Below are 24,949 nucleotides of genomic sequence, written 5' to 3' on the forward strand. Positions count from 1 at the left end.
AAACAAACAAAAAAAAAAAAAAGCGACAATTTTGAAAAAACACAATATTTTTTACTTTTTGCTATAATAAATATCACCAAAAAATATAAAAAACATTTTTTCCCTCAGTTTAGGCCGACACGTATTCTTCTACATATTTTTGGTAAAAAAAAATTGCAATAAGCGTATTTTAATTGGTTTGCGCAAAAGTTATAGCGTCTACAAAATAGGGGATAGTTTTATGGCTTTTTTATTATTAATTTTTTTTTTTTTTACTAGTAATGGCGGCGATCTGCGATTTTTATCGGGACTGTGACATTATGGCAGACACGTTTTGACACATTTCTGGGACCATTGGCATTTTTACAGCGATCAATGCTATAAAATTGCATTGATTACTGTAAAAATGTCACTGGCAGTGAAGGGGTTATTCACTAGGGGGCAGTGAAGGGGTTAAGTGTGTCCTAATACGTGTTCTAACTGAAGGGGGGAGGGGACTGTGCAGGGGAGATGACAGATCGTCTGTTCATACTCTGTTTACTCTGTGTTTACACACACAGATCCCGGTTCTCGGTGTGCCCCAAGCGATCGCGGGAGCCCGGCGGTGATCGCGACCGCCGGGCACTCGCATCGGCTCCGTGGGCGAGCAGGGGCCGGCACGCATGTGCCCCCTAGTGGCTGTCTTTAGTACAGACATACCATGATGGCGATTCGTGCAGCCGAGCCATGTTGCCACAGTATAACTGCGGCGGCTGGTGGGCATGTGGTTAAAGGCTCAGCACAAAAGAAAAAAAGAAAAAGAAAAAGAAAAAGAAAAAAAAAAAAAAAAAAAAAAAGAAGGGGGGGGGGGGGGGAAACAACTCTATGTAAACCCCAACAATAACCTTAACCTTATTTCTTTTTTTTCTGCTCCCTGTTTAATACACCATTTGACCCTGCAAGACAGTGTAGCCACCTCAAAAAAGAAAAAAGCGTCCTACCCAATATATTGGATATCATATTCTGAATGATGCATGGTACTGCAAAGGAAGATGGTCAGCAGCTACGACAGCATGTAGGTGTGGCTTAGAGAATTTAAATAATTTTTAATGGTTTTGCCAACACTTGTAAGAGGAGCTCCAGTCCCACCCCCCAAAAAATAAAAAAGTCAGCAGATACAAATACTGTAGCTGCTGACTTTAATACAAGGACACTTACCTGTCCAGGGATCCAGCGATGTCCACACGCAAGCCGATTCTTCAAATTGGCTTCGGGTGCAGGTGCCAGCATCTTGGGTAAGGGAAACAGGCAGTAAGGCCTTCCGGCTTCACAGCCAGTTTCCTACTGCACATGTGCTAGCCACGCTGCGCTCTGTGAATGGTCCCAAAGTCTTGCGGCACGTGTGTCCCAGAAGGCTGCAGAGGAGAAGGAGGAGGAGGCCAAATATCCTCAGATAGCTGCAGCGATCTGACAAGGAAGTGGGAGCGAGTACCTGTCAAAAAACAAGGGGGGGGGGGGGGTTGGGGATGCAAACATGCGGAACTTCCCCTTTTAGGTGAAGTTCCACTTTAGGGCATTCCCAGAATATACTGAAACTAATGTGCCCTCAAGTTGTCATGTTTTAAACCAGAAACTTGCAATAAACAGATATCAGGCATCATTGGAGTAGACAGACAAGTATTCTTGGATAGTATTTATATACTGTACCATTGGTGTCTCAGGACTGGAGAACGGGGACTCCCCATGAGATACATTCTCCTTGTCAAATGACTCATTTTTATGTCTATGTGCAAACTTTTGTTTCAGTGCATGAGCTATAATAGCTGCAGGGTCATTAAGAGAACGCCTCTTCTTATCTTTTCTTGTTAAAGGTGTGCCCCCTGGGGACCTAGGGGGAAGAAAAAAGTAATAATAACAAGCACACTAAAAAAAAAAATAAAAAAAAAAAAAAAATTGACAGTTACTTACCGATAACTGTTTTTCTAGGATATCTTCCAGGACGGCACACCTGAGAGATGAGAGGCTCCTCCCTACAGGAAACACAATCAATCGACAGCTGTTTTAAGTCCCCACCCTTCCCCTTGATCCTCAGTTTGTAGAGAAGTAACTCCTGAACCTGGTTCACAAGGGAAATCATTCCTCATAGGTACTCACCTTCTAGTGTTCTACCATTTTCCCTCCTCCAACGGGCGGGAAGTAGGCCTGCCGTCCTGGAAGATATCCTAGAAAAACAGTTATCGGTAAGTAACTGTCAATTTTCTCTAGTCATCTTCCAGGACGGCACACCTGAGAGGATAATCAAGTACCTCAGGCCTACCTTAGGGTGGGACCACTGCAAGACCCTCTTGGCGAACCTTGGTTCTGCAGTGAGTTTTACCTCCACTCCATATGCTTGATGAAGGTATTATAGCTGGATCATGCAGCTGGTCTGCATGTCTACTCCACCGATGTCCCTGCCTTCTCTGCTTCGGATGCAGGACCTAGGTGGAGTGGGCTCTTAAAGATGGAATCAGAAAATATGTTAAACTTGTAGGTTATCAATGTTGCCTGTCTCACACATCTAACAACCCTGGCCTATTGTGCCTGTAGGTGCTACTTAGAACCCTTAAAGGTTAATCAGAGACCTGTGTTGTAAGACAAGGACACTAATTGATCACTAAGAGGGCCTGTCTAACACTACCCTGTTCAGGGAATTAAAACTGCAAAAAAAGGTGGGCCCCTAACAGACAACCTTTTTTGTTCATTTTTATCTTTACATCAGCCAAGACTAAAGGGAAGCCTACTTAAGGGTAATAGATTAACCGAGGCTTGATCCCTGGGTTTAAGGCATGCCCACTCTGTGGCTTTACTTACGCCAAAGTGCCTACTTCAGGAGAATAAAGTTCATAGCAGGAGTATAACACTTATACTGCTACATCTAGTTCTGCTAGAAGGGTGAGATGAAGGCCATGCACCGAGCCGTAACCTATTCGGTCGGGTGGACATCTTTATACTTCATCTTCAGGTCATAATACTCCTCTGAACAGAACTTCCCAAGTTCTTACTAAGCAGGGTGATTCTTTATCGCCTTCCTCCAGTGTCCTATAACCCTACTGGGCTTCAACCCTAGGAAATGGTTCCAGCATTCCTGAATGTATGGGGCTGAGGCTTTCTGACATGTGACGTCTGCCGCCAGAACTCCAGGCCCCTCCACGGAAAAGAGGGCTGAAATACAAAAGGTGATACATGCATTATTAATATCACAAATTAAAAAAGATCATAGATTGTGGACCCAGCACAATAGATTTAGACAAAAAGGACACAAGCATAGACAATAATGTGTATCTGAGTGTGGCTAGCTAAACCAACATATCAAATATGGGAGAGACCCAAATCTGAACTTCAATGTAGACAAACAGTCCTCACAGTCTGGTTTTCTGATGTGCAGCCAATCTGTAAAAACATTAAGACACACGCAAACCCTCAGTCTTGGTTCACACTGGGACGACTTGTCAGGCGACCTAGTCACCTGACAAGTAGCGTCCTGTTCTGTGCAATGGAGCCGTTCTAAATCGGCGCGATGCAAGTCGCTCCGGCTTAGAAAAAAGGTTCCTGTACGACTTTGGGGGCAACTTGCATTGACTTCCATACAGAAGTAGTTTCGCAAGTCGCCGCTGAGTCGTGTCCTGGGTCGCCTGAGGCAGTCGCGCTGTAAGTCGTGCTGCCTTAGTGTGAACCGACCCTAAATGCTGCGTGTTTCTGAAGTGCAGCTAGCTAGGTCATAACTGATAGATTATATATATATATATATATATATATATATATATATATATATATATATATATATATATATATATATATATATATATATATATATATATACACACACACACATACATACATCCACATAAAGGACGGGAGTCCTGTTTACGGTGGAGTTTTACTGATGTACAGCAAAACAGGGCAATAAATATAAGACAGAAAGACCCAAACTTCTATGTTGCGTAATTCTGATGAACCACCAAATACTTATCGCCTTCCTTGAAATAAAAAGCACCAACAAGCTTCAATGTTGAGTATTTCTGCTGTGCAGCCACATAAAAACAGACAGCCTTCCTAGCTGCGATCTTTCTGGTGTATTGCAAAGTAAGGCAATAAACTCCATGATGTCCATTCTTGTGTGTAGCAAAACCTCAACCAGAAGGGAAACTTAGGGCTCCCACACCTGTGCGACCCAACCTGCAACCGCAAAAACGCAAGAGAAAAGTCATACACTATGGCTTCCAATGGGAACCAATTGTGTCTGTGCAACTCCAGGTCGCGGCGCCACCAAGCAGACCCTGCTTTCTGGATCCACAGACCTCAAGATTACACAGGTCGCAGGTAACTTGCAATTTTCAGGTTGAACAAGCGAGGGGTCCCCAATGCTTTATCTCCCTGGAGGCGTGCAGCCAACAACCCCCTGCTGTGTATCCTTAAGAAGCAGCAAGGTAGAACAATGAGAAACAGAAAAGACACCCCTCACTGCTGTGCCTTTCTGATATGCAGCCGATAAGGCAGTAAATATAGAACATACAGGACACAAACAATCTTCAATCTTTGTGTATGTCTGATGTGTAGTAATATACCAATACTGAGCAGATACGCCACCATCCTCAATGTGTCTCCCTGCTGAGGCAGTAAAAACAAATCAGAAAAGGACAAGCAACCCCACTGCTGTGTCCCTTCTGATATGCAGCCAATAAGGCAGTAAATGTAAGACATAAAGGGACAGACAACCTTCAATCTTGTATATATCTGATGTGCAACAATATAACAATCTGAATAGAGATAGCACATCCATATTGAAGGGATTTGGCATGCGACTCAACATGTAAAATCGCATGCCTAAAATCGGCAACCTTTGCCGTTAATAGCACTGTCAGCCTGACGCCACTTTGCGGGGCTGCACCTATTACCAAAAGGCAGTACCAGTACTACCCCTGGCACAGGTTCAATTTGTATTTCCCCACAATTCAGGACCATCAATCTTCACTACTGCCTTTCTAATAAGCAACCAATAAGGCAGTAATACAGGACACAAAAAACCCCAGACAGAACTCAATTTTGAGTATGTCTGATGTGCAGCAACATAACAAATATGAGCAGAGATGTCATAAAACTCAATGATGTGCATTTCCGCCATGCGTCACAAGACCAGAAAGTACAGACCACCTTCCCTGTTGTATTTTTCTGATCTGTAGCCAAATAAGGCAGTACCTTTAGGATATAACAGACAACAACAAAGCTTCAGTGCAGTGCATTTCTGATGTACAGCACTATACCCCTTATGAGCAGAGATGTCACAAATCTCAATGTGTATTTCTGCTGTGCCACAAAATATCCCAGCAAGGACAAACCTTCACTACTGAGGTCTACTGGTGAATCCCTTTATGCAATAACCAAACAGAGCAATTTGATCCCTAGGCATAGCCTGGGCTGTAGATACTAACACTTCACCCCCCAGTGAAGGAACAAATTCTAAAAATGGTTAGACACCTTACTATAGTAGCTGTTGTCCTACCTTACCTCCGTAGACTGAGCAAATGCTGGTCAGCTCACACACAGGTGGGGCTGATCAGAAACTAAAGTCTCAATGAGCCCCGCCCTAGAGACCAATTTAGGACAGCCTCTAGAAAAGGTGATCACCAATTTAGCCTGGAGGAAAATAGCCACCTGCAGGCCTTAAACAAGCAATCATGTATCTATCTAGCTCTTGCATATGTTTGCACAGAAAATCCTTAATTAAAGGATATAGGAAGCGATTTATGGTAAATCGCCTTTAGATCTGTCACTGAGTTGACTGCAGCCCAAACCAACAAAAAGGTTTTTCTTACCTCCTGCACTTCAATATAACCACAATGTAAAGGTGGAGTGGGAGGTTGGGGCTTATGGCTTCAGATTCCTAGCAGCTGGGCTAATAGGGCCATATAACCTAGTGCACCTGCTGACCAGGAGAACTTACTCCTGAATCCTTCAACCATTGCACAATCCATAAATTGTTCAGTGGTATACCTGGCCTGTAAGGAACTCTTTGTATCTACCAGGTCCTCCCCCCCTTCGCTCTATTCATCCCTACTAATGTCCCACAACCGGACATGTAGGGAGAGTGTTGGAAACCTACTGTTGTGATAACCACAGTGTCTCTGCTGTAAGAGGGAGCTGTGGCTGGTGGTATTAGCAGTAGCTTCTGGGCTATTTTGTTATGCAGACCCCAGGTCCTGCACTGCACCACTTAGTAAATACAGGGGGAAGGGGAAGAAATGCCTTACCTACCTCTTTCCCATCTGAGGTGGTTTAGGCACACTCGCTCCTCTGCACCACTTGTCCACCATACAGCATCTCTGATGTAAGAGGGAGCTGTAGCTGGTGTTTTTAGCAGAAGCTTCTGGGCTATTTGAATCTAGACCCCAGGGGAGATTATCTCAAATGCCCAGAAACCATCAGGCTGGGATTGGGGATTTTGCAGCTAAATTCCCAAGGTAAAGGAAAGTACTCACCGTTGTAGTCTTCCCCTTTTTCCACAGCCACCGGGCTTGCTTTTCCATCCTTATGGTCCACACGCAAGGAGGATAGCCGCCAAAGTGCCCCCCCACAACTGCTGTCCCCATAGGGAGCTGCAAGGTTAGGCTGTGTCCTGCCAGTCAGTATATACACCTGGGGGGGGGGGCAATGCCGTACGTTCCTCATTCCATTCTGGAGGTGGTTTAGGCAGACATCCACCGTAGTGAACTGGTGCCTCCTCGAAAGGAGGATGTGGGCGCCTGCTCCTGCTGACTCTCAGCCTTCCCTCCTGGGTAAGAACGCGGGTCGTTCAAGCGGCGCCCTCCCCAGCAGCCCACGCGGGCTACCAGGGGCCCAGGAGTCGGGGGCCCTGGAAAGAACTGACAGCCAGCACCCCTGTCTGAACGGACGCCCGGACAGGTAAGGGGGGGAGACAGGAAAAAGGCCCCTGAAGTTCTGGGGACACCACTGTACCCAGGGGCCTTCAGCTCTCAGGGGGGCTCTTCCAGTTTCTGCTGCCCCCCCTGAGGAAAGGATAGGGGAACCCCCCAGGAAGGATAAATATATCCGGCCAGACCCAGAGGCCCATCAGGTACTAACCAGGCCCGACCCTGCTTTGCCTTCGAGATCCTACGAGATCGGGCAGGCGGCGCCCTCTTTCACTTTCAGGGTGATGTGGCCGTAGGCCTTCCCCAGGCATTTGGTCCGGCTCCCAGGGGGGGACCACCAGCGCCAGGCTTCGGGTCATTTGAAAAAAACAAACGGTTTCGCTGTGTAGGGAGAAACACAATCAAAAACTGAGGATCAAGGGGAAGGGTGGGGACTTAAAACAGCTGTCGATTGATTGTGTTTCCTGTAGGGAGGAGCCTCTCATCTCTCAGGTGTGCCGTCCTGGAAGATGACTAGAGAAATATATATATATATATATATATATTTATTAATAATAATAAAAAAAATGTCCACAAACATACTACACGGCACTACAGTTCCGGATCATGATTGTTCACAGATAGCATATAATGCATTTACTATCCTGGTCATTTGATAATAAAATAAAGAATTACTGTGCAAAGGAATTGTCCACTCCTCTTACACGTGCAATTATCAGCAGACGAGACCCAATTTGCCCAATAACTGGGCTGTACATGACTACAAAGCATGACTCCTGCCAAAACTAGTTTTTCTAATTTAAGTACAGCAAAGAAACAGCCATAACTGTTTCCACTGAATAAGTTTAAGTGATTCTAAAAAGGCAAAACATTTTTTTTTTCACCTTAATGCATTCTCTGCATTAAGGTAAAAAACTTTTTCAGTAGTAGCTCCCTGCATCACCCCTTTAAACACTTACCTGAGTCCATTCTTGATCCAGCGATGTCCTGTCTGCAACATTTCTTCTCCCCTCTCTCACAGGCTTGGATCAGACAGTGGGATCCATTGGCTCCTGCTGCTGTCTGTCAAATCCTGTGAGCAGAGAGCAGGGGAAGGGGCTAAGCCACGCTATGTGTCAAAAGATGCACACAGCCTGGCTCAGGATCAAGCCCGCAAGTCTGCCCCCACAGCAAGCAGTTTGCTATGGGGCAGACGGAGAAGAGGAGGAGCCGGAGGGGGGGTGTCCCCAGAAGACGAGGTTCTGGACCACTCTGTGCAATGGTTTTTTAACCAGTGTATGGTGCGTTTGTAAAGGTTAACTGTTTTTTTTTTAAATAACAATTACTTTAAAATGTCAACTTCCTGCCCAGTGATCATTGTAACTGGAACAGAAGTAGAAATCTGGAATTTCATAGTTGAATCCAGAACCAGTACAGGAACAGGGGGTAGGTAACTAAAAAGTTAATCTGTTCTGGTACTAGCTGTCAAAAGGTAGTATTTCCTTTATCTTGAGTAGAGTTCCTCTCAATTAGTATTTTACAGGGAAATGGACAGTAATAAAAAAAACAATAAAAACGTTTTAATCCTACACCTTACTTTCAAAATTGGAAAACACGTTTTGGCTGGAATTCTACTTTAAAACACTATAGATAATCTTTACCTTTCAACAGCACGAAGTCTAATCGAATTCATGTCCTTCAAGACATCCATCATACTGGGCATCGTTTGCAAATGATCTTTTTCTGCTGCATCTACCTCCTTTGGACTTTGCCTGTGAGCTGCCTTACGTTCTTTGATGAGATCAATTGCGGACTTTGCAGAGTTAATCTTAGCAGGTGGGACAGGCGGTGGTGGGGGCGGTGGAGGAGGGGGTGGAGCAGGTGTAGACTGCAGGATGTGAGCATTAAAAGGTGTTGAGGTTAAAGAGGGAGGCGGAAGAGCATTACAAGGGCTACCAAATGACAAGGCTTCAGAACCTGCACATGAAAGGGAAAAAAGTGTTATCAAGTTGATACCTAAAAAGAAGAAAAAAAATAAATAAATAAAAAACACTTTTCTGCCAAAAAGAACTGCAAGCAACTTACAAGAATGTGTGCCTCTTGTTTCTTGCATGGCGACAATAACAGCAATCTGTGCTCTTAGCTGTATCAGTTCATCTTCCAATGCTGCTATCTTCTGAATTGCATGTTCATTTGATGCTAAAGAAACATTTTCTAAAGTATTGCTGCTCTGAATAATCATTGTCATTCCTGGATTCTCATCACTAGGTCTTGCCAAGGTATATTCCCCCACTGACATATTTGATGAAAGATGTCTGATGAAAGATGTCGTTATTATAGTCTGAGAAACATAAGGGTTGTCCACATGAGAACAAAAGACATAAAAATTACCTTAATCTTGCGTAAGATGTAACATCATCCACCAGAAATGGGGCATCAGCCAGAGATGGGATATCAGGCCTGCAGACCATTTCGTTTTCTCTAGGTTGCAGTACTTTGAGGCCTAAAACATGCTTCAGGAACAGATTGGCAAAAAAGGGGACATTATACATGCATCTATTGATTTAATAACACATACAGTATGTTGAGAGAAATCTATAATGTACTTTTAGTGAAAAACTGTTATAAAGTTTATAAAGTCACAATTTGTGCTTGCAGTGACAATGTTTAGAACTTTATTTGATATTCCAGTTAGTAGTATATTTATTTTAAAGTGTATATGTGGGCAAATATCTAAGAAAAAAAATATTTAGCACAGTTTTCCAATGCACGCAAAGTTCTCCACGTTATGCATTTATGAAAATATTACAAGTGCAAAAAGATACCTGAGGATACTATCTAAAATGCAGTCAGCTCCTAAATTCTTGAAGCAGGCTGCATATATGCATGATTGTTTTCTCTCGTTCAGGCCACAGGCTGAGCGAGGGAGAACAATAATGCCCCGTACACACGGTCGGACATTGATCTAACATTCCGACAACAAAATCCTAGGATTTCTTACGACGGATGTTGGCTCAAAATTGTCTTGCATACACACGGTCACACAAAGTTGTCGGAAAATCCGATCATTCTGAACGCGGTGACGTAAAACACGTACGTCGGTACTATAAACAGGGCAGTAGCCAATAGCTTTCATCTCTTTATTTATTCTGAGCATGCGTGGCACTTTGTGCGTCGGATTTGTGTACACACGATTGGAAATTCCGACAACGGATTTTGTTGTCGGAAAATTTTATAGCCTGCTCTCAAACTTTGTGTGTCGGAAATTCCGATGGAAAATGTGTGATGGAGCCCACACACGGTCGGAATTTCCGACAACAAGGTCCTATCACACATTTTCCGTCTGAAAATCCGACCGTGTGTACGGGGCATTAGATTTATAGAAATCTCCCCTGACAGTTATTGTATTCAGACAGCTAGTACCCGTGGTGTCAGAATACACAAATAGTGAATGCAACAGATTAGATGCAGTCACTGTTCAACCTGACATTTTTTCACCCAGCTTCTTTAACAAAGGTCGATTGAAAAATCTACTTTTGTCAAGCTGGATTGTGCTGAAATGGCCACCCACACACACCTTTCAAAATTTGGGCCATCTATGGCAGCCTCAATGTGGAACTAAAGGCAGTAATACCTGTGCTTCAATGGCCCAATGCCCACTAGATACCTTGCCAGCTTCTTCCCCTCAGACTTCTTCCAAGTGATGGCCTTCAGCTGTCTTAATTGGCCAGCACAGGATGAAGTCACTTCCATGCATGTGCTGGAGTGCAGTTATCCTGGCACACACGCAGTAAACCATAATGTAAACTCCGTGAATATTTTGCAAAAAAAAACAAAAAAAAAAAACACCTGCAAGGCAATGGCATAATGTGCTAGTATGCATCCCATACTAGTACATTATGAAATTCTCACCTTGGAACGAAGCCCTCCAGCGCTGTGCTGTCACTGCTGAGAGAGCCAACATCTTCCTTCGGTCTTTCTTCCGGGTTTGCGCGCCCCGGCTATGTGATTGGCCAGAGCCGCGATGACGTCACTCCTGTGCATGCATGTGGGAGCCCTCGGGTTCGGTACAAAGCTCTGAAGGTTCGGCAAGGTATGTCGGACCTTCAGAGTGCATGTGGCGGTGACGTATCTGGCTGCACCCAGGGTAAATATCTCCTAAATGTGCACAGTTATTTATTTTACCTACAGGTAAGCGTTATTATAAGCTTACCTGTATATAAAAATGACCAAGCGGTGTTTACTACCGCTTTTAGTTCCGCTTTGATAATACTGCTTAGGAAAGTTATGGTTCAGCTCTCACTAAACAGGGAGATGGAGGCTAGGCAGAGATTGGCCAGTAAAATATCAGAAAAAAAAAAAAAAAAAAAAAGCAGAGATTAGGATTTTATGAGTGTCAAAAGTAATATAGCCATCATCTTGTGAAGACTGCGCATGATATTTATGTTTAACCACTTCAGCTCTGGAAGGTTTTACCCCCTTCATGACCAGGCCATTTTTTGATACTGCACTACTTTAACTGACAATTGCATGGTCATGCAATGTTGTACCCAAATGTGTGGTATTTGATCACCACTGCATTTTTTTATTATATAAAATGAAAAAAAGGGGCATACGTTTTTGAAAAAAATAAATAAAAAAAATATATATACATTTTCCCTTTCTGCTATAGAACATATCCAAAAAAAAGTTCGAAACATCTAATTTCTTCATGAACGTAGGCCAAAACATACTCTGCTACATATTTTTTGGTAAAAAAAAAAAAAAAAAACCCCAATAAATGTATACTAATTGGTTTGCGTGAAAAGTTATAGCGTCTACAAACTATGTGGCATATACTGGAATTTTTTTTTATATATACTATTACTTGCAGAGATTGGCGACTTCTAGCAGGACTGTGATCGGGCAAATCTGACACCAACATCGCCAGTAAAACTAATACAGTGATCAGTGCTAAAATATACACTGTCACTGTACTAATAACACCGGCTGGGAAGGGGTTAACATCTAGGGGCAATCAAGGGGTTGTGCGCCCAGCAAGTGTTAATGTGTTTACTGTGTGCGGTTTTGTAATACAGATCAATTTTATTTATTTTCTTTGCTTAGCAAGGAGAAGAAACAAAACAATTGCTCCCTCTGTATAGAGCTCTGTGTTGTTTACCAACACAGAGCTCTAGGCTATGATTTGACACACCTGATCAGCAGGTCATGGCCATGAACCATTGGCCGGGATCTGTTGATAAACTCCCGCTGTGTCAAATCACAGGAGAGTTGGTGGACGGAGGCGTGTACAACCCAAACCTGGAAACAGGCAGCCTATAGCTGCCTCCCCGCTGCAGTAAAACCACTGTGGCGGGTTGGCAAGTAGTTAAAGAGTGTTGAGAAAAAACAAACAATCCCCTCCAGGAGATCAATGTAGATTACAAGGATGTTAAACTTTGTTGCAGGTTCCTACCCATTTCTGCTCTGAAGAAAAAGCTTTGTTCTTCTAGGTCTTTTGGATACTGAATCTGAACGGGAGTGACTTTTTCATTATGGATAAGCTGATGCACTTGCAGTGTTTTAATGAGGAAAAATGCAAGGTCTGCATCCCTTTAAAAGTGATTAACCTTTTAGGAGCATTTCACCAAAATTACTTATTTGTTGCGGAGGACATCAAAAATTTTTACTTGTATATTAGTGCAGACTTGTGGGAAAATTAGTAAGCCAAACATACAAACAGAAAATAACTTTTCTGGAGGCGTTCTGAACACCAACTGTTCAGAACGCCTCCATGTTGCCATACTGCATTGAATTTTGCAGAAAAATACAGTGCAGCAGATTGAAAAAGAAAGGTAATTTTTAATAATATTTAATTACAATACGGCTTGAAAGTAGCTGAAAGGCTCCATTTTAGGCAGCATCTGCATTTCTTTGTCGGCTAAAAATTAAAACGACAGGCTTACTTTTATTTGCATTGCTTTATTCAGCATAAATGACACAAACCTGGAAATGTGGTCTAGGGCAAGGTTCCAACGGCAGTAAAGTTCCAATGATTCGAACCACACTGCGAGTCCAGCCATAGTCTTTGCGTTCGAGTAATTGTAGATTCTATATTAGAAACAGGAAGTACAGCAGGGTTAATTCTCTGGGTTAGATTATATGTTTGAAAAAAAAAATTATTTACACTTGCGCAACTTTAGAGTGCAACTTTCAATGGGTGCGACTTGGATGCAACTTTGGCTTTGACGAATGATAATAGACAACTGTTGCATAACTGTCACATGTATAACATTCTGATACAACTTTCATGCGGCTTTTGAGGGTTTACATTGCAGTCTATGGCGCTCAAGTCGCATGAAAGTCGGACTAAAGTAGTGCAGGATCTTTTAAGTCGCACATTTTTGAACGGTTGTCAATGAAAAACAAAGGATGCGACTTTAATGTCCAAAGTTCGCATGACAAGTCGTAAAAAGTGTGAATGGAGGCTAATGCTAACAAAATATTATTTTTCAGCTCTTACAGTATCATGCACAGAGCCCTACTATTATTTACCTTCCCTACTGCTACTGTGTAAAAAAAACAAATGATATTCTGATAAAAGGTTATGACATAGATAGATATATCTATTTTATAAAACCTTTCATAGGTGATACCCAATACATTTATAAAAATTGAAGACTTAAAAAAAAAAAAAAAAAAAAAAAAAAAATTAAATGAGATCGTCATGGCTCTTTCCTCTTGGGCTGGTGGCCTCCTACGGTAAAGCAGATTACATATAAAAGAATCTGATCCCAATATTTCAAAAACATATGCACCCTTTTAGGGTCTAACACAAAGTGAAATCTTACTAAATCGTGCTAAATTCTGTGTTAAAATAAACAAACTGCATTCAGGGATTACATGGAATTATAACAAATACCTGTATATGAATTCCTTGAAATAACACTGGAGGAAGGCGATTTGCTAGAGCGCGAAGAAAACTACGTCTGCCGATATGCCTTTCCCATATTGGCACAAGCTGTCAAAAAAGGCAGAACTATTACTTAAGGTAAAAAGATTTGTTGAAGAAAAGATGAACTATAAAATATTGTACCAGATATAGTGGGCTTCACATGTGGCCCCAGACATTCAAAAAAAGGGCCACACACACACAATATGCTTGATTTACTAAAGGCAAACAGGCACTTTGCACTTTTCACTTTGCATGAAAATTTTCCTTTAGCTTACTGAATAGGGTAGAAACCCATTTTGCAAAGGATACTTAATCACACGCAAGGAAAATCTTTAGTGAAAAAACAAATTTTACTTGCACGTGATTGGATGATGGAAGTCAGCAAAGCTTAAAGGGGTTTGTAAACCCTCATGGTTTTTCACCTTAATACATTCTATGGTGTCTCGTGTCCTGATTGAATAGATAGCAGCGCAGCCATTGGCTCCCGCTGCTGTCAATCAAATCGAATGACGCGGCGCCGAGTCCTGCATTCTGTGTAAATGGACATAGATGCGGGACTCGGGAGCGCGCCCGCACGGGTGTCTACCAAGGAGAGCGCTTCTCCAACGTGGAGACTCGATGCAGGGAGGAGCCAGGAGCGCCTCCGTAGGACCCCAGTAGAGGTGGATCGGGATCACTCTGTGCAAAATGAACTGCACACTGGAGGTAAGTATGACATGTTTGTTTTTAAAAGGAAAAAACAAACAAAAAAAACGAGGGTTTACAACCCCTTTAAAAAAGGATTATTATTTTAATAATTAATATTTTTAATTTAAAGCTTTACAAAACATCTCATACTTGCCTGCCCTGTGTAATAGTTTTACACAGAGCAGTCCCGATCCTCTTCTTCTGGGGTCGCCCGCTGGCACTCCTGGCTCCTCTTCTTCAGAGAAAGACACTTACTATGGAGGCACTCCTGCGGGCTAGATTTCAAACTGCCCTGTCTAAATCTGTAGACACAGACAGGACGGTCCCGCCACCTCTCCCTAGACACAGAATTTTATTGACAGCAGCAGATGCCAATGGCTCCTGCTACTATCAATCTGACCTATGGGGAGAGAGACTGGTGCTACTTTTGTGCAAAGCACTAAAATGAGGCTCATGTAGGTATAAAGGGGGATGCTCTGGCACAGAAGGTTTTTTTTTACCTTAAAGCGGAGTTCCACCCAAAAATGAAACTTCTGCTTTTCCGGTTCATCCCCCCCTCCCGTGCCACATTTGGCACCTTTCAGGGGGGAGCAAATACCTGTCTAATACAGTATTTTGCTTCCACTTCCGTGCATAGATACCCGAGCCACCCGCGGGTATCTACACCACTTCCCAACCCCCCCCGCGCTGTATTCTGGGATACACACAGGTCCCAGAAAACAGCAGGGACCAGTGGGATAGCTCAGTGAGAGTCACGCATGCGCAGTAGGGAACCAGGAAGTGAAGCCGCAAGGCTTCACTTCCTGATTCCCTTACCGAGGATGGCAGCGGAAGCAGCCAATAGCCGAGGGACAGATCGGCCGAGTGCCGACATCGCTGGCGCCATGGACAGGTAAGTGTGCATATTTTAAAAGTCAGCAGCTGCAGTATTTGTAGCTGCTGACTTAAAAAAAATCGTCGGAACTCCGCTTTAATACATAGATTTATCAGATCCCCAGTAATTGGGGGAGGAGCTCTAACATGAAGAAGCAAAGCTCTACCTCTACTAGGATGGCTACTCGCACACAGGGACACAGTACAGAACAAGGAGTCTGTAACAGGGAAAAGATCATCTGGAGGGAGCCCACAGGGATTGGTGATAAGCCCTCTGCTTGCCTTATCTGAGCACAGCTTACTTAGTTTAGGTAAATGTTTAATATACGATTGCAGTCATGTTTAGGTCTTCGAGAAAACTATACTTACCCTGTCAGGTGGAATGCCCAGGTACTCTAAAAGCTGTCTAATAAACTCCAGAAGAAGAGACATTTCATTATCTACAGGAAGACTTGCCAAAAAAACTTCCCGAGAGTCTTCACATTCTGTGTTCCTCCTGAAAAAATGCCAACAGTATGAAATGTAACACATTACTGAACACCAACAATAGAAGCAGACAGAGAATAATGCATAATCAAGGCTGCAAGAAGTCCGTAATTACTCACATTAAAGCGGAGTTCCACCCAAAAATGGAACTTCCGCTTTAAGCACTCCTCGCCCCGTTACATGCCACATTTGGCATGTAATTTTTTTTTGGGGGGGGGGGCTTCGTTAGGAGGGGGACTTCCTGTCCCACTTCCTCCTTCCGCCCAGGGACCCCCAAGGCGACTCCTCCTTTCTCCTTAGGCGGCCCCTCCCTCTAGGCGATCTCCTGGGACACGTGACAGGTCCCAGGAGATTGCCTGTCCATTCCGGGAGTGCAGCGCGCCTCGCGCATGCGCCGTGCGTGCCCGGCCGTGAAGCCGAAAGCTGTCATGGCCGGGTGCCCAGAGTGGCAATGGAGGCGGCGGCGGAGAGGAGCGACGCTCCATTCGGCCGCATCGCTGGACCGTGGAACAGGTAAGTGTCTGTTTATTAAAAGTCAGCAACTACACTTTTTGTAGCTGCTGACTTTTAATAAACATAAAAAGCCTGGAACTCCGCTTTAAAGAGCACAGACATAAACCCACATCAAATTAAACTGGTCACATTGGAAGTGATGGGGCTTTTGCTATGGCCGGTGTTCTATCAAATACTGCCTCCCATCGCATAATGGGTCTGCGCACGCGCAGTACGCAATGTCACTCCAGCTGATATGTTGATCAGCTGGCATGACGTAGACATTGCGCAGATCGTCGGAAGCATTATCCGATGCTCTGAAAAGCGCTGAGGGAGCACGTAATTGTCAGATTCTGCCTTGCTGTTGCAGGGCGGGTTTTCGCTGTATTGAATGGCGTGTTTTGTGTGCGTTGCAGGGCGGGTTCAGTGTGTTGAACGCCGGGTTTTGGCTGTGTCTAAGGGTGGGTTGCAACACACACAAAACCCGCCCTTCAAACACACCCCGCAACAGCAAGGCAGAATCTGACAATTACGTTCTCCCTTGGCGCTTTGCAGAGCGTCGGATAATGCCTCCAACAATCTGAGCATGCGCTGTGTTGATGTCATGCCAGCTGATCAACATATCAGCTGGAGTAACGTTGCGCATTAGCTGACGAGAGGCAACATTCAATATAACCACGAGTTGCAGAAAATAAGTTTACACGATTTTCCCATTAACACAGACAGTGCTGACAGGGCTTGTCAAAACTGCCTCATGTTTTTTGTTACACTAAACTGTTTATTTTTTACTATGTACCCCATACTCATTCACATTTCTTAAAGGGGGCTTCCAGATTCCGATAAGCCCCCTGTCCACAGACCCCCACAACCCAACCCAATTAGTGCCCAGCAGTGATGCCAATCAGTGCCGCCTCATCAGCGCACATCAGTGAAGGAGAAAAATTACTTACAAAATTTTATAACAGAAACAAAGTAAAACTTTTTTTTTTTTAAATTTTCAGTCTTTTGTTGTTTTTTAGCAAAAAATAAAAACCCAGTGGTGATTAAATACCACCAAAAGAAAGCTCTATTTGTATAAAAAAAATAGGGATGCACCGAATGTTTTTTTTGGTGCCGAAATCGATACCGAAAATAAATCTTCCTTGATCCCGAAAACCAAAACCGATACCGAAACAACACCGATACCGAAAGTGACTGTTTTTAAAAATATTTTTATACAGGAGATGGTCAGAGACTGCAGAGATGGTCAGAGGCTGGGGACATGGTACAGGAGATGGTCAGAGGCTGGGGACATGGTACAGGAGATGGTCAGAGGCTGGGGACATGGTACAGGAGATGGTCAGAGGCTGGGGACATGGTACAGGAGATGGTCAGAGGCTGGGGACATGGTACAGGAGATGGTCAGAGGCTGGGGACATGGTCAGAGAGTCAGACTGCGGACATGATACAAGAGATCAATGCAGCCTCACCAGTGCCCGTCAGATGCAGACAGTGTCCCCAGTAGGGCAGACAGTGTCCCCAGTAGGGCAGACAGTGTCCCCAGTAGGGCAGACAGTGTCCCCAGTAGGGCAGACAGTGTCCCCGTCCCCAGTAGGGCAGACAGTGTCCCCGTCCCCAGTAGGGCAGACAGTGTCCCCGTCCCCAGTAGGGCAGACAGCGTCCCCATTGCAGTGCAGCCAGTGTCCCCATTGCAGTGCAGCCACTGAAGGGAGAGGAGAGCCGCCGCCGCCTGTTTGATTACAGCGTCGGGAACATCACAGCTTTCATTTCAATAGCTGTGGGTTCCCCGCTGCGCGCCGTCACATACAGCCCCTCCCCCTTGTTCGGGGAACTTTGATAGACAGATCACCCGTCCCAGGATTGGACGGGTAATCTGTCTATCAAAGTTCCTCGAACAAGTGGGAGGGACTGTATGTGACGCTGCGCAGCGGGGAACCCACAGCTATTGAAATGAAAGCTGTGATGTTCCTGATGCTGTAATCAAACAGGCGGCGGCTCTCCCCCATTTTAACGATATAGGAAGTCCCCCTGATAGGCGGCACCAGGGGCGGAGGCGGGAAGTGACTGGAGCTGCTCTGTCCTAGTTTTCTATTATTTTCCAGTACATTCTGGGATACAGGAACCTCCACTGCCTCTCCCCCAGTGCCCAGCTAACGCTGCATAACATGCAGTAAATGCTATAGGTGCAGTTACAGAGCATTACCATGGAAATCAATGAAGGCAGCTGATAAGCGGTGATGCCTCATAAAAGTGACATGCTGCTTAAAGCAGAGTTCCACCCAAAAATGGAAGTTCCGCTTTAAGGAAAGGTGACCCCCTGACATGCCACATTTGGCATGTCGTTTGGGGGGGGGGGGGGTGTGTGGAGTAGAAACCCTCTAAAAAGAGGGTTCCAGCTCCCACTTCCTCCTGGGGCTCAGTGGAGCCTGAAATCAGTTCACCTCTTCCTCTCGGCAATCATCTGGGACATGTCACAGGTCCCAGATGATTGCCCAGCCAGTCACAGCTCGCAGTGCGGCTCGCGCATGTGCAGTGCGTGCCCGGCTGTGAAGCCACAGCCAGGCGCCCACAGTGACAATGCCAGCGCTGCAGAGAGGAGGGGGAGACGAGAGGGGCTTCATTCCCCCGCATCGCTGGACCCTGCGACAGGTAAGTGTTCGATTATTAAAAGTCAGCAGCTGCCGTATTTGTAGCTGCTGACTTTTAGTTTTTGTTTTTTTTAAGCGGAACTCTGCTTTAATTTTTAAAGCGGATGTATACCCTTTTTTAAAATTTTTGCCTACAGGTAAGCCTATAATAAGGCTTACCTGTAGGTAAAATGAATATCTCCTAAACCTGTACGGTTTAGGAGATACTTACTTTGCATGCAGCTGCTGATGTCAGCGGCGCATGCATGTGAATGCCCGGCTGAAGGTCCGGCAGACGCTGCCGGACCTTGCCGGGAAGAAAACTCCCGCGCGAAAGCACATGAGTGACGTCATTGCGGCTCTGGCCACTCACAGTGCCGGAGGCAAAATGTCAGCTTCCTTGGCGTGGACCGGGCTGCAATACAGGGACCTTGTTCTAAGGTAAGTATTTCATAATGAGCTAGGATGCGCTGCATCCTAGCTCATTATGCCTTTGCCTTACAGTTTTTTTTTTTTTTTACATGTGCGGGTATACAATCGCTTTAATGCAGCGACAGTGTGAACAGCACTGTGTGGCACCACTGTAATAATCATGGCAGGCGTTGAAGGTTTTAAAAAAGTTATGAGGTTTTAAAAATGCTGATAGAACACAGGGCATTGACACACATGTAAATGGGCTATTAGAGAGGAGGCTGTGGCAGTCAGGAGTAAGGTACTTCTTATCTGTACACCCCACAAAAATTCCCCTAGATCTCTTTTGGAAGTGTACCTGTTTGTTTTTTTTACGCATTTTTGGGTGCATTCCTTATGCTTTTTTTCTTCTTTTTTTTCACTGTACTGGGGTCCGGTGCTTTTTTGATGCGTGTAAGCACATTTTTAATGTTTTCCACTACAGTTCTGTGCAGGAAAAATGCAGCACGTTCTTCTTCTTTTTTTTTCTTTCCTGGGACTGTAATGCACTAGAACTGCAAGCACTAGTGTGAACTTTGCCACTGAAAACCATGTAATCTACTTTCAATGCGTTTTGGATGAAGAAAAAAAAAAAAAAAAAGCACTGGAATGCATGTGGTATCAACTATCCTTCTGGGTTCACACTCATGCAGTATGGGACACCACATTCCTGTGCGAATTACATGTGGTGTCTCTGGGGTGCGATTTGAGATGGGTCAAATGACAGCAAACTTGTGCAGGACCCTTTTTTTTGTCATGCACCAGAATTGGATCACATGGGTGTTGACACCCATGCAATGCGATCTGATTCTGCAAATTGCGCTGCATTTTGCAAACTGATTGCGGGGTGTTGTTAACATAAAGAGGTGTTCCAGATCTGGGGCCCCCCCACAAAAAATTAAGTCAGCAGCTACAAATACTGTAGCTGCTGACTTTGAATATTAGGACACTTACCTGTCCAGAGTTCCCGCGATGTCGGCCCCCCAGACGATTTTTGGTTCACTACTGCGCAATGCATGAAGCGAGCTGCTCTAATTGGCCCGTCACTGGAGGAAGGGGGCTTCTGTGGACGGCCCAGCGGTGCAGTTTCCAGAAGCAGGGAAGGGGTACATGTGAAAAACAGGTACCCGTCCCCCCCCTGAAAGATGCTAAATGTGGCCCCTGGAGAGGGGGAGGACACAGATAAGCGGAAGTTCCACTTTCGAGTGCAGCTCTGCTTTAACGTACACTCCGCAATCGGTTTGCATGGGACGGGATGCGGTGCTAAATCCGCTGTGAATTCACACCGCATCTAGTATGAACCTAGGCTACCCCCTTTTTTTTTTTTTGTCAGCACCTGAACTGGATTGCATGGGTGTTCACACCCATGCGATCCGATTCTTCAAATCGCACTGCATTTTTGCATACCGATTGCATGGTGTTGTTAACATTCACTTTGCAATCGGCTCACGATTTTGATGCGGTGTGGAATCTGCTGTGAATTCGTACCGCATCTAGTGTGAACAGAGGCTAAAAACACTTAACCCTGCAACCTTGGGGAGGAGCACTGCCAGGGTGATTTTTGTCACAGTCCAGCTTTATAAGCTGGAATACAATATACTAGAGGGTAAGTGTGCTGAGGTTATCAGAGAACCATATAGTGCAGATGGTGGAGGACACATACTGTACGATGACCACTTACCGGCACTGGCAGCTCCCCTCCCCGTTCTGTAGATGCCGGACCCTCCGTGGTGCTCTCAGCTCTCTGCAGAACAGGAAGTAGCACGAGACCCATTCAAACTCAGCGCCGCGAGATCACATGCTGAACCCTGATTGGGTAGCTGAGCGCTGGGTGATCATGTAACGGCGGAACGAACCAATCAGCAGACAGTACCCTAGCACATTGGGACAGGTAACGGTTGTGTCGCTGTACTTGTGCAAGAGATCCTGACACCTGACAGGACAGTTCTATCCGTACAATGGATGCCGTGTCTGTGGTCAGCCATCTGAAGAGCCTGGCGGCTGAGCCCCGGAATAGAGCCGGTATCGTCAGTGATAAGAGCTGCCTGGCGGGGCTCATTCTCCTTCTCAGTCACCAGGATGGAGCTGTGGTGGAGGGCGCTGTGCAGGTCAGGGAAGCGGCATGGTGCGGGAATAGGGGATATTTCTATATACAGTGTACAGTCACATCACTCCTTGTCCCCAAGGTTTGGGGGGATTGAACCAGTCACCCCAGTGCTGCAAGACAGGAGTGCAGATGTCATTGTGGTGACTAGGGATCAGCTCAGATCAAAGCTTCAACCTACTACCTAAGTGAACCTACCTGGGAGCTGTCACCTCTACTAGGCCAATCATGAGTGGTCAAGGCTTGCCCCACTCCCAGCCATACATATATATATATATATACACACACACACACACACACACACATATATATATACACTCACACACAAACCCCACCCCCAGCCATATATATATATATATATATATATAAGGATGAGCTCCGACGTGTTCGCATGCTGCACGTGCAGAGCCCGCTAGGAAGTTGGTATGGCGCTGCGCTAATCACAAGCAGTGAAACATTTCCCGATCTCTGCAGCCGCACATCGGGAAATGTCTCACTGCCTTTGATTAGCGCTGCGCCGACTTCCTGGCGGGCTTGGCATGTGCAGTATGCAAACACGCCAGAGCTTATCTATATATATATATATATATATGCCCCACCCCCAGCCATATATGTGTGTGTGTGTGTATATATATATATATATATATATATATATATATATATATATATATATATATATATATATGCCCAGCCATACATATATATATATATATATATATATATATGCCCCATCCCCAGCCATACATATATATACAGTGGGGCAAAAAAGTATTTAGTCAGCCACCAATTGTGCAAGTTCTCCCACTTAAAAAGATGAGAGAGGCCTGTAATTGTCATCATAGGTATACCTCAACTATGAGAGACAAAATGTGGAATCAAATCCAGACAATCACATTGTCTGATTTTTGAAAGAATTTATTTGCAAATTATGGTGGAAAATAAGTATTTTATCAATATCAAAAGTTCATTCAATACTCTGTTATATATCCTTTGTTGGCAATGACAGAGGTCAAACGTTTTCTGTAAGTCTTCACAAGGTTGTCACATACTGTTGCTGGTATGTTGGCCCATTCCTCCATGCAGATCTCCTCTAGAGCAGTGATGTTTTGGGGCTATCGCTGGGCAAAATGGACTTTCAACTCCCTTCAAAGGTTTTCTAAGGGGTTAAGATCTGGAGACTGGCTAGGCCACTCAAGGACCTTGAAATGCTTCTTACTAAGCCACTCCTTCGTTGCCCGGGCGGTGTGTTTGGATCATTGTCATGCTGAAAGACCCAGCCACGTTTGCACTCAAAATCTCACGATACATGGCCCCATTCATTCTTTCATGTACACGGATCAGTCGTCCTGTTCCCTTTGCAGAGAAACACGAGGAGTTGTGTTTCTACCAAACAGTTCTACTTTGGTTTCATCTGACCATATGACACGGGCTGCAACTAACAATTATTTTCATAATCAATTAGTTGGCCGATTATTGTTTCGATTAATCGGTTAATAACCTTAAAAAAAAAAAAAAAAGTGTGTATAATTTAGTTAATATGTAAAGTTTTAAAAAAAGGCAATTTATTCTTAAATATCTCTATGCAGTAGTAAATATAAATAACCAACTATATGGTTAGGGAGCAAAATCTCTAATCCACTCTGAGAATAACAGACAGAAGAGATATACTGTATATACTATTAGAGGAGATATACTGTATATACTATTAGAGGTGATATACTGTATATACTATTAGAGGAGCGATAAGAACATTCGTTCGATTTTCTAATCATTAGTGGGGGTCAAATCGACATTCATTTTTTAACCACAGTAATGGGAAAATTTGGAAATAATAAAAAACTTCTTGGTGAAAGGAATTATCAGACAGTGGATGTGGTTTTCGTTCAGAAATTACAATTATTTTAAAAGCATGTGAAAATTTCAAACATTCTTTCATTCATCGAATGTACAAAGATTTTTTGTCTGAATATTCTCATCTGAAAATTGATCCGTGTGGCCAACATAAGGCTCAGTACACACCTATGCAGTTTGCTTTTAATCTGTTTCTACAGTGCTGTTTGCTGTGCGTTTTGATTTTTGCGCATGTGATTTTGCTGTGATTTGCGTTTTTGCATGTTTTTTGGCCAATTTGTTGTTGGGCAGATTAAAAAACACAAATTGCTGCAAAAACGCATTACATGCTTTTCTTCAGCTTCTCCATTGAAGTATGTTGAACCAAAAAAGCACAGTTTTGTGTTAAAAAAATAGTCACTGACGTGACGCTTTCCAAATACGCAGCGGCTGAAAAAGCATAGATGTGAACGTGTCCCATAGGAAACCATGTAAATGAACTGTAGTGCGTTTCTACAAAAAGCACCAAAAAACACATAGATGTGAACCAAGTAAGACGTTTAGTAACATAATGGGATTAAAAAATGAATATTAGCCCTTTATAGTACAAAAAAAGCAAATAATCACTACTGTAAGGGGTTCATTTTTTTTTTACTGTAGAACTGTGAAAGAAATTGTTACAGTAGCGATTATTTGCTCTTTTTGTACTATAAAGGGCTAATTTTAGTTTTTGTTTTTTTTAACCACATTATGTTACTGGTTGATTAATCGATTATGAAAATAGTAATCGATTAATTTCATAATCGATTAGTTGTTTCAGCCCTACATATGACATTCTCCCAGTCCTCTTCTGGATCATCCAAATGCTCTCTAGCAAACCTCAGATGGGCCCGGACATGTACTGGCTTAACCACTTCAGCCCCGGAAGGATTTACCCCCTTCCTGACCAGAGCACTTTTTACAATTTGGCACTGCGTCGCTTTAACTGCTAATTGCGCGGTCATGCAATGCTGTACCCAAACGAAATTTGTGTCCTTTTCTTCCCACAAATAGAGCTTTCTTTTGATGGTATTTGATTACCTCTGCCATTTTTATTTTTTGCGCTATAAATGGAAAAAGACCAAAAATTTTTTAAAAAAATGATATTTTCTACTTTTTGTTATAAAAAAAATCCAATAAACTCAATTTTAGTCATACATTTAGGCCAAAATGTATTCGGCCACATGTCTTTGGTAAAAAAAATGTCAATAAGTGTATATTTATTGGTTTGCGCAAAAGTTATAGCGCCTACAAACTAGGGTACATTTTCTGGAACTTACACAGCCTTTAATTTATGACTGTCTATGTCATTCTTGAGGTGCTAAAATGGCAGGGCAGTACAACCCCCCCCAAATGACCCCATTTTGGAAAGTAGACACCCCAAGGAAACTGCTGAGAGGCATGTTGAGCCCATTGATTATTAATTTTTTTTGTCCCAAGTGATTGAATGACAAAAAAAAAAAATGTACAAAAAGTTGTCACTAAATGATATATTGCTCACACAGGCCATAGGCATATGTGGAATTGCACCCCAAAATACATTCAGCTGCTTCTCCTGAGTACGGGGATACCACATGTG

The 24,949-nt window shown here is 43.8% G+C and overlaps 2 protein-coding genes across 2 annotated transcripts in view; one reads left to right on the forward strand and one right to left on the reverse strand.

Moving 5' to 3' along the window:
• MTFR2 (mitochondrial fission regulator 2) overlaps positions 1–21,179 on the reverse strand; it is a 37,724-nt gene extending 16,545 nt beyond the window's left edge. The window contains exons 1-8 of the mRNA XM_073627329.1: positions 21,079–21,179; positions 15,712–15,838; positions 13,750–13,848; positions 12,834–12,938; positions 9,240–9,361; positions 8,934–9,163; positions 8,510–8,825; positions 1,666–1,846 (exon numbers count right to left, since the gene is read on the reverse strand). Coding sequence (XP_073483430.1) covers positions 1,666–1,846; positions 8,510–8,825; positions 8,934–9,163; positions 9,240–9,361; positions 12,834–12,938; positions 13,750–13,848; positions 15,712–15,774 — 1,116 coding nt within the window. The 5' untranslated portion in view covers positions 15,775–15,838; positions 21,079–21,179. The remainder of the gene's footprint in view (positions 1–1,665; positions 1,847–8,509; positions 8,826–8,933; positions 9,164–9,239; positions 9,362–12,833; positions 12,939–13,749; positions 13,849–15,711; positions 15,839–21,078) is intronic.
• Positions 21,180–21,241: 62 nt separating this feature from the next.
• LOC141140305 (armadillo repeat-containing protein 1-like) overlaps positions 21,242–24,949 on the forward strand; it is a 61,679-nt gene continuing 57,971 nt past the window's right edge. The window contains exon 1 of the mRNA XM_073627330.1: positions 21,242–21,505. Coding sequence (XP_073483431.1) covers positions 21,356–21,505 — 150 coding nt within the window. The 5' untranslated portion in view covers positions 21,242–21,355. The remainder of the gene's footprint in view (positions 21,506–24,949) is intronic.

This window comes from Aquarana catesbeiana, linkage group LG04 (assembly GCF_042186555.1).
Source record: "Aquarana catesbeiana isolate 2022-GZ linkage group LG04, ASM4218655v1, whole genome shotgun sequence".
Lineage (NCBI taxonomy): Eukaryota > Metazoa > Chordata > Amphibia > Anura > Ranidae > Aquarana > Aquarana catesbeiana.